Genomic DNA, 12729 nt, shown 5'->3' on the forward strand with positions numbered 1-12729 from the left:
CTGGGCTGTTTAAAGTGGGGAGCCTCTGGTGGGACACGATGGCTGTTTAAAGTGCGGAGCTCTGTGAGGACACGTTGCGTTTAAAGTGGAAGCACCTGTGAGACACGTTGGCTGTTAAAGTGGAGCCCTGTGAGGACACGCTGGCTGTTTAAGTGGGAGCTCATGTGAGACACGTGTTGGCTGTTTAAAGTGGGGAGCTCTTTATGGGACACGTTGGCTGTTTAAAGTGGGATCCCTTGTGGGACACGGTGGCTGTTTAAAGTGGGAGCTCTGTGGGACATGTTGCTGTATTAAAGTGGGAGCCCTTGGGACACGCTGGCTGTTTTAGAGTGGGAGCTTCTTGTGAGACACGTTGGGCGCTCTTATCCACTCACTGAAGATGGCCTGTGATCTGAAGATTATAACCAGTCTCTCTCTCTCTCTCTCTCTCTCTCTCTCTCTCTCTCCTCTCTCTCTCTCTCTCTCTCGTCTTCTTCTCTCTCTCTTCTCTCTCTCTCTCTCTCTTCTCTTCTCTCTCTCTCTCATCTCTCTCTCTCTCTCTCTCTCCTCTCTCTCTCTCTCTCTCTCTCTCTCTCTCTCTCTTCTCTCTCTCTCTCTCTCTCCTCTCTCTCTCTTTCTCTCTCTCTCTCATCTCTCTCTCTCTCTCTCTGCCCTCTTCTTTTATTCTCTCCATCTTCCCCCCTCTCTCTCCTTTCCCTCTGAGCTCTCTGGAAGTGATTAACCATGCCTGTGATTCCATTGAACACCCAAACACATCCCACCCCGAGACGCCGCCTATCTCTAGTTTTGTTTAATCTCTCTCCCGTACCGTTCTCATAGCGTACAGTACATGTAACGCAGCCTCTGTTAATTGAGGTGTGTGTTGTGTGTGTGTGGTGTGTTGTCTCAGTAAGGTGAGTTGCAGATAGAAGGCTGGTGGGAACCAGATTGACAACCACTAGCGCGTGGCGACATAGTTAGCTGGGTGGGTCTGTTCAGCCTTCACGCGAGTCCTAGATAACAATATTTAGGTGAGTCGGCCGTCGTAACGTGGTCGAGTTACAAATTGGTGACTTATCAACATAGCAAAGTAACCGATTGATACACGGTCTGAGCTATGTGATCGTAGCTCGACGTAGTTCTCGGAACACGTTTTCACCGTCCGACCTGTGGCATGTCTGAACACCGTCTGTACTCTGCCGATCCTTAACTGCTGGATGTCTGACACGCGATAATCATACTGCTTATCTCGGTGAATGGCGTTCGTCCTCGCTCACGCTCGCAGAGCGGGTGTAGATCTAACGTCCGCCTTATATGCATCTACGTACTCTCTGGTCTCCTTCTCTCCTGCTCGATCTGTCCTGCTCTTTCTCTCTCTTCTTGTCTCCTTTCTTCTCTCTTCTGGTCTCCTTTTCTCTTCCTCTCTGAACTCCTTTCTGTGTTCTTCCTCTCTGACGACTCCTACTGTCCTCCTTAGCTCCTTCTCATCTGTTCTCCTTCTCTCTTGTCTCCTTTTCTTCTCCTCTCCTGTCCTCTTCCTCCCCTCTGTCTCCTTTTTCCTCTCTGTATCTTTCTTCTGCTCTCGCAATCATGTCCTCCTTTCTCTCCTCTCTGACTCCTTTCTGTCTCCTCTCCTCTCTCTGTCTCCTGTTCCTCTTCCCTCTCTGTTCTCCTCTCCCCTCTCTGTCTCCTCAGCTATGTTAGGCCTGTCTTTACCAATTCAATAAAATATTGCGGCTCTGTGTATACCAAAAATTGAGCCGAGGCGGTTTCAGGTGGACTAAATTTGTCGTCATGACTAACACATTGATTAATTCAGGGTGACTCTGTAGAGTGTCGTCATGAACTACACATTATTATTTGGTGGTAACGTCCTGCAATAGCGTGTCCCACAGAGCTCCCACTTTAAACAGCCAGCGTGTCCCACAGGGTTCCCACTTTAAACAGCCAGCGTGTCCCACAGAGCTCCCACTCTAAACAGCCAACGTGTCTCACAGAGCTCCCACTTTAAACAGCCAACGTGTCCCACAGAGCTCCCACTTTAAACAGCCAGAAGGAAACCTTGCTTTTGGTGGCTCGTGATCGCTAGGGCCCTGAGGAACTATTTGTGTGTGTGTGAGAGAGTTATGTGTGTGTGTGTGTGTGTAAGTGCATGCTGTGCACAGTCATACACACATATACACATACGCTGAGTGTACAAAACATTAGGAACAGCGTCCTGATATTGTGTTTTACCCCCCTTTTACCCTCAGAACAGCCTCAATTCATCGGGCATGGACTCTACAAGATGCTGACCCGTGTTGACTCCAATGCTTCCCACAGTTGTGTCAAGTTGGCAGSATGTTCATTGGGTGGTGGACCATTCTTGATACACACGGGAAACTGTCGAGCGTGAGAAACTCAGACTCGTTACAGTTCTTGGCACAAACCGGTGCGCCTGGCACCTAATACTGTATCGTACCCCGTTCAAAGGCACTTCAATATTTTGTCTTGCCAATTCGCCCTCTGAATGACACACATACACAATCCATGTCTCAATTGTCTCAAGGCTTTAAAAATCCTTCTTTAACCACGTCTCCTCCCCTTCATCTACACTGATTGAAGTGACATCAATAAGGGATCATAGCTTTCACCTGGATTCACCTAAGCTGTGTTCGAACACCCATACTGACATACTGTATACTACATACTTAATGAGTATATACAGTTGAAGTGGGAAGTTTACATACACTTAGGTTGGAGTCATTAAAACTCGTTTTTCAACCACTCCACACATTTCTTGTTAACAAACTATAGTTTTGGCAAGTCGGTTAGGACATCTACTTTGTGAATGACACAAGTCATTTTCCCAATAATTGTTTACAGACAGATTATTTCACTTATAATTCACTGTATCACAATTCCAGTGGGTCAGAAGTTTACATACACGAAGTTGACTGTGCCTTTAAAACCAGCTTGAAATTCCCAAGGGAAAATTATGTCATGGCTTTAGAAGCTTCTGATAGGCTAACTGACATCATTTGAGTCATTTGGAGGTGTACCTGTGGATGTATTTCAAGGCCACCTTTCAAACTCAGTGCCTCTTTGCTTTGCATCATGGAAAATCTAAAGAAATCAGCCAAGACCTCAGAAATAAATGGTATACCACCACAAGTCTGGTTCATCCTTGGGAGCAATTTCCAAATGCCTGAAGGTACCACGTTCATCTGTACAAACAATAGTATCCAAGTATAAACACCATGGAACCATTCACCGTCATACCGCTCAGGAAGGAGCCGTGTTCTGTCTCCTAGAGATGAAACGATACATTGTTGCGAAAAGTGTAATCAATCCAGAACAACTGCAAAAGACCTTGTAAAGATGCTGGAGGAAACAGATACAAAAGTTCTATATCCACAGTAAAACAAGTCCTATATCGACATAACCTGAAAGGCCACTCAGCAAGGAAGAAGCCACTGCTCCAAAACTGTCATAAAAAGCAGACTACGAATTCGCAACAGCCCATGGGGACAAACATCGTACTTTTTGGAGAAATGTCCTCTGGTCTGATGAAACAAAAATAAAACTGTTTGGGCCATAATGACCATTGTTATGTTTGGGAAAAAGAGGAAGGCTTGCAAGCTGAAGAACACCATCCCAACCGTGAAACACGGGGGTGCAGCATCATGTTGGTGGGGTGCTTTTGCTGCAGGAGGGACTGGTGCACTTCCACAAAATAGATGGCATCATGAGGAAGGGAAATTATGTGGATATATTGAAGCAACAACTCAAGACATCAGTCAGGAAGTTAAAGCTTGGTCGCAAATGAGTCTTCCAAATGGACAATGAACATACTCTCCAAGGTTGTGGCAAAATGGCTTAAGGACAACAAAGTCAAGGTATTGGAGTGGCCATCACAAAGCCCTGACCTCAATCCCATAGAACATTTGTGGCAGAACTGAAAACGTGTGTGCGAGCAAGGAGGCCTACAAAACCTGACCAGTTACACGAGCTCTGTCAGGAGGAATGGGCCAACATTCACCAACTTATTGTGGGAAGCTTGTGGAAGGCTACCCGAAACGTTTGACCTAAGTTTAAACAATTAAAGGCAATGCTACCAAATACTAATTGAGTGTCTATAAACTTCTGACCTATTGGGAATGTGATGAAAGAAATAAAAGCTGAAAAAAAATCACTCTTTACTACTATTCTGACATTTCACATTCTTAAAATAAAGTGGTGATCCTAACTGACCTGAGACAGGGAATTTTTACTAGGATTGAATGTAAGGAATTGTGAATAACTGAGTTTAAATGTATTTGGCTAAGGTGGCAGTAATCTGTTCGACTTCAACTGTATACACCTGTTCTGCAAGGCCCCAGAGTCTATAACACCACTAAGCAAGGGACACCACCAAGCAAGCGGCACCATGAAGACCAAGGAGCTCTCCAAACAGGTCAGGGACAAAGTTGTGGAGAAGTACAGATCTGGGTTGGGTTATAAAGAAATATCAGAAACTTTGAACATCCCACGGAGCACCCTTAAATCCATTATTAAAAAATGGAAAGAATATGGGACCACACAAACCTGCCAAGAGAGGGCCGCCCACCAAAACTCACAGACCAGGCAAGGAGGGCATTAATCAGAGAGGCAACAAAGAGACCAAAGATAACCCTGAAGGAGCTGCAAAGCTCCACAGCGGAGATTGGAGTATCTGTCCATACGACCACTTTAAGCCGTACACTCCACAGAGCTGGGCTTTATGGAAGAGTGGGCAGAAAAAAGCCATTGCTTAAAGAAAAAATAAGCAAACACATTTGGTGTTCGCAAAAAGGCATGTGGGAGACTCCCCCAACATTTGGAAGAAGGTACTCTGATCAGATGAGACTAAAATTGAGCTTTTTGGCCATCAAGCTAAAAGACAGGAAACATACCAAAGGGGCTGAATACTTTCGCACGCAGTAACATATCTCAGACTGGCAAATAAAAATAAAAGATTAAGATGGGCAAAAGAACACAGACACTGGACAGAGGAACTATTCCTAGAAGGCCAGCATCCCAGAGTCGCCTCTTCACTGTTGACGTTGAGACTGGTGTTTTGCGGGTACTATTTAATGAAGCTGCCAGTTGAGGACTTGTGAGGCRTCTGTTTCTCAAACTAGACACTCTAATGTACTTGTCCTCTTGCTCAGTTGTGCACCGGGGCCTCCCACTCCTCTTTCTACTCTGGTTAGAGTCTGTTTGCGCTGTTCATTAATATGCATTGTATGTAAAATATTAACATATTGCACAAGTATTTCCACTTCGTTGTGTAAAAGTGACAATCATGTTGACAATAAATAAAGCTCGAGGCCTTGTAAGTGGATGATCCTCCAGTTTCACAGGATAAAGCGTAAAACAATCCTATGAAATGCTTTAACAAGTCACATAAGTTGCACGGACTCACTCTGTGTGCAATAATAGTTTTTTAAATTATTTTTTAACTGACTTCCTCATCTCTGTACCCCACACATACAATTATCTGTGAGGTCCCTCAGTCCAGCAGTAGATTTCAAACACAGACACAACCACAAAGACCAGAGAGGTTTTCCAATGCCTCACAAAGAAGGGCACCTATTGTTACATATTGAATATACCAAAATGTACTTCCTGTTTGCAACAGGGCACAAAACTGCAAAAAAAAATTACAAAGAAATTAACTTTATGCCCTGAATACAAAAGCTGAGACAGAGAGACTGAAGAACAGCTTCTATCTCAAGGCCATCAGACTGCTAAACAGCCACCACTAACYCAGAGAGGCTGCTGCCTACACTGAGACCCAATCACTGGCCACTTTAATAAATGGATCACTAGCCACTCTAAACTATGCCACTTTAAATAATGTTTACATACCCTACATTACTCATATCACATGTATATACTTTATTTTATACCATCTACTGCACCTTGCCTATGCTGTTCGGCCATCGTTCATCCATATATTTAGATGTATATATTCTCATTCACCCCTTTAGATTTGTGTGTATTATGTGTATTAGGTAGTTGTTGGGGAATTGTTAGATTACTTGTTAGTTATTATTGCACTGTCGGAACTAGAATCACAAGCATTTCGCTACACTCACATTAACATCTGCTAACCATGTGTATGTGACCAATACAATTTCTTATGATTTGATTTATGTTTGGGGCAAATCCAATACAACACATTACTGAGTACCACATTCCATATTTTCAAGCATAGTGGTGGCTGCATCATTCTATGGGTGTGTCAATGGAGTTGCCAAGACGACATGAAAGTTCCTGTCTCACCCTGATCTGTTTCACCTGTCTTGTTCTTGTCTCCACCCCCACCAGCTGTCCCACCCTGTTTCACATGTCTAGTTCTTGTGTCTCACCCTGTTTCACCTGTCTTGTTCTTGTCTCCACCAGGTGTCTCCTATATTCCCCTGTGTATTTATACCTGCGTTTTCTGTTTGTTTGTTACCAGTTTGTCTTGTTTTGTCAGGTCTTACCAGTGTGTTACCAGTGTGTTACCAGTTCTCAAGTTCTTGTTTTATAGTCTTCCCGGTTTTGACCTTTCTGCCTGTCCTGACCCTGAGCCCGCCTGCCGTTCTGTCCCTGATTGACTCTGCCTTGGATTACGAACCTCTGTCTGGCCTGCCCTCACCTGCCCTTTACCTGACCCATGTTATAATAAATATTCTGAGAATAAACTATCTGCCTCCTGTGTCATATAGTTCCTGAGTTCCTAGTTAGTTTTGACTTAAATCGGCTTGAAAACATCTGGCAATGATCAACAACCAACTGACAGAGCTTTATTGTACCTTTATTAACTAGGCAAGTCAGTTAAGAACAAATTCTTATTTCAATGACGGCCTACCAGGGAACAGTGGGTTAACTGCCTTGTTCAGGGGCAGAACGACAGAGTTGTACCTTGTCAGCTCGGGGATTCGATCTTGCAACTTTCGGTTACTAGTCCAACGCTCTAACACTAGTCTACCTGCCGCCCCTCCACTCTAACCACTAGGCTACCTGCCGCCCCTCCACTCTAACCACTAGGCTACGCTGCACCCCTCCACTCTAACCACTAGGCTACGCTTGCCGCCCCTCCACTCTAACCACTAGGCTACCTGCCGCCCCTCCACTCTAACACTAGGCTACCTGCCGCCCCTCCACTCTAACCACTAGGCTTACCTGCCGCCCCTCCACTCTAACCACTAGGCTACCTGCCCGCCCCTTCCACTCTAACCACTAGGCTACCTGCCGCCCCTCCACTCTAACCACTAGGCTACCTGCCCTCCACTCTAACCACTAGCTACGCCGCCCCTCCACTCTAACCACTAGGCTACCTGCCGCCCCTCCACTCTAACCACTAGGCTACCTGCGGCCCCTCCACTCTAACACTAGGCACTGCCGCCCCCCACTCTAACCACTAGGCTACCTGCCGCCCCCTCCACTCTAACCACTAGCTACCTGCCGCCCCTCCAACCACTAGGCTACCTGCCGCCCCTCCACTCTAACCACTAGGCTACCTGCCGCCCCTCCACTCTAACCACTAGGCTACGCTGCCGCTTGAAGACTTTAGAAAAGAGTAATGTGTAAATATTGTAAAACCCAGGTGTGAAAAGCTCTTAGAGACAATTACCTAGAAAGATAATCGCTGCCAAAGGTGATTCTAATAGTATTGACTCAGGGGTGTGAATACTTATGTCAATTAGATATTTCTGTATATCATTTTCAATAAAATTGCTAAACATTTCTAAAAACATGTTTTCACTTTGTCATTGTGGGGTATTGTGTGTAGATTGGTGAAAATATTTTATATATTTAATCCATTTTGAATTCAGGCTGTAACACAACAAAATATAGAATAAGGGGTATGAAAACTTTCTGAAAGCACTGTATATGAGGTGTAAGTAGTGAGTAGTATTAAAAATAAAAAACAGATATACCTTATCTACATAAGTATTCCGACCCTTTGCTATGAGACTTTGAAACTTTCCATTGATCACCCTTGAGATGTCTCTAGAACTTGATTGGAGTTCACCTGTGGTAAATTCAATTGATTGGACATGATTTGGAAAGGCACACACCTGTCTATATAAGGTCCCACAGTTGACAGTGCATGTCAGAGAAAAAACCAAGCCRTARGGTCRAAGGAATTGTTCGTAGAGCTCCGAGACAGGATTTTGTCGAGGCACAGATCTGGGGWAGGGTACCAAAACATTTCTGCAGCATTTAAGGTCCCCAAGAACACAGTGGCCTCCATCATTCTTAWATGGAAGAAGTTCTGAACCACCAAGACTCTTCCTAGAGCTGGCTGCCGGGCCAAACTGAGCAATCAGGGGAGAAGGGCCTTGGTCAGGGAGGTGACCAAGAACCCGATGGTCACTCTGACAGAGCTCCAGGTTTCCTCTGTGGAGATGGGAGAACCTTCCAGAAGGACAGCCATCTCTGCAGCACTCCACCAATCAGGCCTTTATAGTAGAGTGGCCAGACGGAAGCCACTCCTCAGTAAAAGCCACATGACACCGCTTAGAGTTTGCCAAAAGGCACTTAAAGGACTCAGACCACGAGAAACAAGATTCTCTGGTCTGATGAAACCAACATTTAATTATTTGGCCTGAATGCCAGGTGTCACGTCTGGAGGAAACCTGGCACCATCCCTACGGTGAAGCATGGTGGTGGTAGCATCATGCTGTGGGGATGTTTTTAGGCGACAGGGACTGGGAGACTAGTCAGGATCGAGGGAAAGATGAACGGAGCAAAGTACAGAGAGATCCTTAAAGAAAACCTGCTCCAGAGCGCTCAGGACGTCAGAATGTCCTTGAGTGGCCCAGCCAAAGCCCGGACTTGAACCCGATCGAACATCTCTGGAGAGACCTGAAAATAGCTGTGCAGCGACCCTCCCCATCCAACCTGACAGAGCTTGAGAGGATCTGCAGAGAAGAATGGGAGAAACTCCCCAAATACAGGGGTGCCAAGCTTGTATCGTCATACCCAAGAAGTCTCAAGGCTGTAATCGCTGCCAAAGGTGCTTCAACAAAGTACTGAGTAAAGGGTCTGAATACTTATGCTAAATGTGGAAATTTCCGTTTTTGTTTTCATATAGACATTTGCAAAAATGTCTAAAAACCTGTTTTTGGTTTGTCGTTATGGGTATTGAGGAGAGGAGGAGAGGTCGGAGAGGAGGGGAGGAGATGAGGAGAGAGGAGAGGTAGGAGAGAGAGGAGAAGAAGGAGAGCGTAGGAGAGGAGGAGAGGAGGAGAGGAGATGAGGAGAGGTAGGAGAGAAGGAGAAGGAGGAGAGGAGGAGAAAGAGGAGAGGAAATGAGAGTAGAGTAGATAGAGAGAGAGAACAGAGAGGGAAAGGAGCGAGAGGAGAGGGGGAGGAGATGAGTAGAGAGGGAGGAGAGGAGGGAGAGGATGAGGAGAGAGGGAGGAGATGAGGGAGATGAGGAGAGAGGGAGGAGATGAGGAGTGGAGGACATGCATCGCCCCACTCACTCTGTTCAGGTGTACATAATCATCACTAAAATAGGCCTAAACATACATGCTCTTATGTAAATACACAACCTTTTAATCACACTTAAACACACACACACACACAACCTTTTAATCACAGCCTTGCATAAGGAGTCAGCAGGAATATACAACAAATAGGTCATGGCCTCCTGCAAGACAGCAATTATTACCAGACTGTTCAGATAGACAGTATTTACACCAGACTGTTCAGACAGACAGTATTTATACCAGACTGTTCAGATAGACAGTATTTACACCAGACTGTCAGACAGACAGTATTTATACCAGACTGTTCAGACAGACAGTATTTACACCAGACTGTTCAGACAGACAGTATTTACACCAGACTGTTCAGACAGACAGTATTTATACCAGACTGTTCAGATAGACAGTATTTACACCAGACTGTTCAGACAGACAGTATTTACGTGAGACTGTTCAGACAGACAGTATTTATACCAGACTGTTCAGACAGACAGTATTTACGCCGAGACTGTTCAGACAGACAGTATTTACACCAGACGGTTCAGACAGACAGTAATTTATACCAGACTGTTCAGACAGACTAGTATTTATACCAGACTGTTCAGACAGACAGTATTTACGTGAGACTGTTCAGACAGACAGTATTTACACCAGACTGTTCAGACAGACAGTATTATATCCAGACTGTTCAGACAGAACAGTATTTTATACCAGACTGTCAGACAGACAGTATTTACGTGAGACTGTTCAGACAGACAGTATTTACACCAGACTGTTCAGACAGACAGTATTTTACCAGACGTTCAGACAGACAGTATTTATACCAGACTGTTCAGACAGACAGTATTTACACCAGGACTGTTCAGACAGACAGCATTTACACCAGACTGTTCAGACAGACAGTATTTATACCAGACTGTTCAGACAGACAGTATTTATACCAGACTGTTCAGACAGACAGTATTTACGCGAGACTGTTCAGACAGACAGTATTTACACCAGACTGTTCAGACAGACAAGTATTTATACCAGATGTTCAGACAGACAGTATATACCAGACTGTTCAGACAGACAGTATTACAGTGAGACTGTTCAGACAGACAGTATTTACACCAGACTGTTCAGAACAGACAAGTATTTATACCAGACTGTTCAGAACAGACAGTATTATACCAGACTGTTCAGACAGACAGTATTACACCAGACTGTTCAGACAGACAGTATTTACACCAGACTGTTTCAGACAGACAGTATTCTATACCAGACTGTTCAGGACAGACAGTATTTATACCAGAACTGTTCAGACAGACAGTATTTATACCAGACTGTTCAAGACAGACAGTATTTACGTGAGGGACTGTTCAACCAGACAGGTTTTACACCAGACTGTTCAGACAGACAGTATTTATACCAGACTGTTCAGACAGACAGTATTTATACCAGACTGTTCAGACAGACAGTATTTACACCAGACTGTTCAGACAGACAGTATTTACACTCCAGACTGGTTCAGACAGACAGTATTTATACCAGACTGTTCAGACAGCAGTATTTATACCAGACTGTTCAGACAGAACAGTATTTATACCAGATGTTCAGACAGACAGTATTTTACCAGAACTGTTTCAGACAGACAGTGTGTAGACATAAGTAAATAATGCATCCACTTCTCTCCTAGACGAAAGTGATACCTCTGTTGAGGTAAAGTAGCCTAGCGGTTAGAGCGGTGGACTAGCAAAACGAAAGGTTGGCGAGATCAAATCACAGAGCTGACGAGGTAAACAAAGTCAGTTGGTCTTCCCCATTTAACCCACTGTTCCTCAGTAGGCCGTCATTGTAAATAATAATTTGTTCTTAACTGACTTGCCTAGTTAAATAAAGGTAAATAAAAAAAGTAAAAGCAAGCCTCAGTCTACAGAGCAGTTCTTCATACTTCTGACTTTGTAGACTTCATGCAGATTTATAGTGATGTTCAGAGAGTGTGCAGACATGGAAATGCAACTAATAATGCATTATTTATCCTTCAATATATACTTTTTGATAGGTATATATATTTGTTAGTATTTATATTGTTTCTGGACAGTTGATAGTCAGAATGTAGAGGGACACGTATGTACAGAGGGAGGGCTGGAGAGGAGACTCACCAGGGAGTCTGGGGGACTGGACCACTACCCAGACCCGTATCCTCCAGACCACTACGCAGACCCGTATTCCACCAGACCACTACGCCAGACCCGTATCCTCCAAACCACTACGCCAGACCCGTATCCTCCAGACCACTACGCCAGACCCGTATCCTCCAGACCACTACGCCAGACCCGTATCCTCCAGACCACTACGGCCAGACCCTATCCTCCAGACCCGTAATCCTCCAGACCACTACCGCCAGACCCTATCCTCCAGACCACTACGCCAGACCCATCCTCAGACACTACGCCAGACCCGTATCCTCCAGACCACTACGCCAGACCCGTATCCTCCAGACCACTACGCCAGACCCGTATCCACCAGACCACTACGCCGAGACCCGTATCCTCCAGACCATACGCCAGACCCGTATCCTCCAGACCACTACCCGACCCGTATCCTCCAGACCACTACCGCCAGACCGTCCCAGACCCAGACCCGTATCCTCCAGACCACTACGCCAGACCCGTATCCTCCAGACCCACTACGTCAGACCCGTATCTCCAGACCCGTATCCTCCAGACCACTACGCCAGACCCGTATCCTCCAGACCACTACGCCAGACCCGTATCCTCCAGACCACTACGCCAGACCCGTATCCTCCAGACCACTACGCCAGACCCGTATCCTCCAGACCACTACGCCAGACCCGTATCCCCAGACCACTACGCCAGACCTGTATCCCCCAGACCACTACGCCAGACCCTATCCCCAGACCACTACCCAGATCCGATCCTCCAGACCACTACCGCCAGACCCGTATCTCAACACTGCCAACCCGTATCCACCAGACCACTACGGCCAGCCCGTATCCTCCAGACCACTACGCCAGACCCGTATCCTCCAGGACCACTACGCCAACCCGTAATCCTCCAGACCACTAGGCCAGACCCGTATCCTCCAGACCACTAGGCCAGACCCGTATCCTCCAGACACTACGGCCAGACCCGTATCCTCCAGACCACTAGCCAGACCCGTATCCTCCAGACCACTGCCAGACACCGTATCCTCCAGACCACTACGCCAGACCCGTATCCATGCCAGACCACTACGCCAGACCCGTATACCTCCAGAC

General features: G+C 45.8%; 1 protein-coding gene across 1 annotated transcript in view; it reads left to right on the forward strand.

The window, feature by feature from the left end:
* The window catches only part of LOC139025723 (uncharacterized), a 16303-nt gene extending 3781 nt beyond the window's left edge, over positions 1-12522 (forward strand). The window contains exon 2 of the mRNA XM_070440913.1: positions 11687-12522. Coding sequence (XP_070297014.1) covers positions 11687-12522 — 836 coding nt within the window. The remainder of the gene's footprint in view (positions 1-11686) is intronic.
* The last annotated feature ends 207 nt before the right edge of the window (positions 12523-12729 follow it).

This window comes from Salvelinus sp. IW2-2015, unplaced genomic scaffold, assembly GCF_002910315.2.
Source record: "Salvelinus sp. IW2-2015 unplaced genomic scaffold, ASM291031v2 Un_scaffold3160, whole genome shotgun sequence".
In the NCBI taxonomy this organism is placed as follows: Eukaryota; Metazoa; Chordata; class Actinopteri; order Salmoniformes; family Salmonidae; genus Salvelinus; species Salvelinus sp. IW2-2015.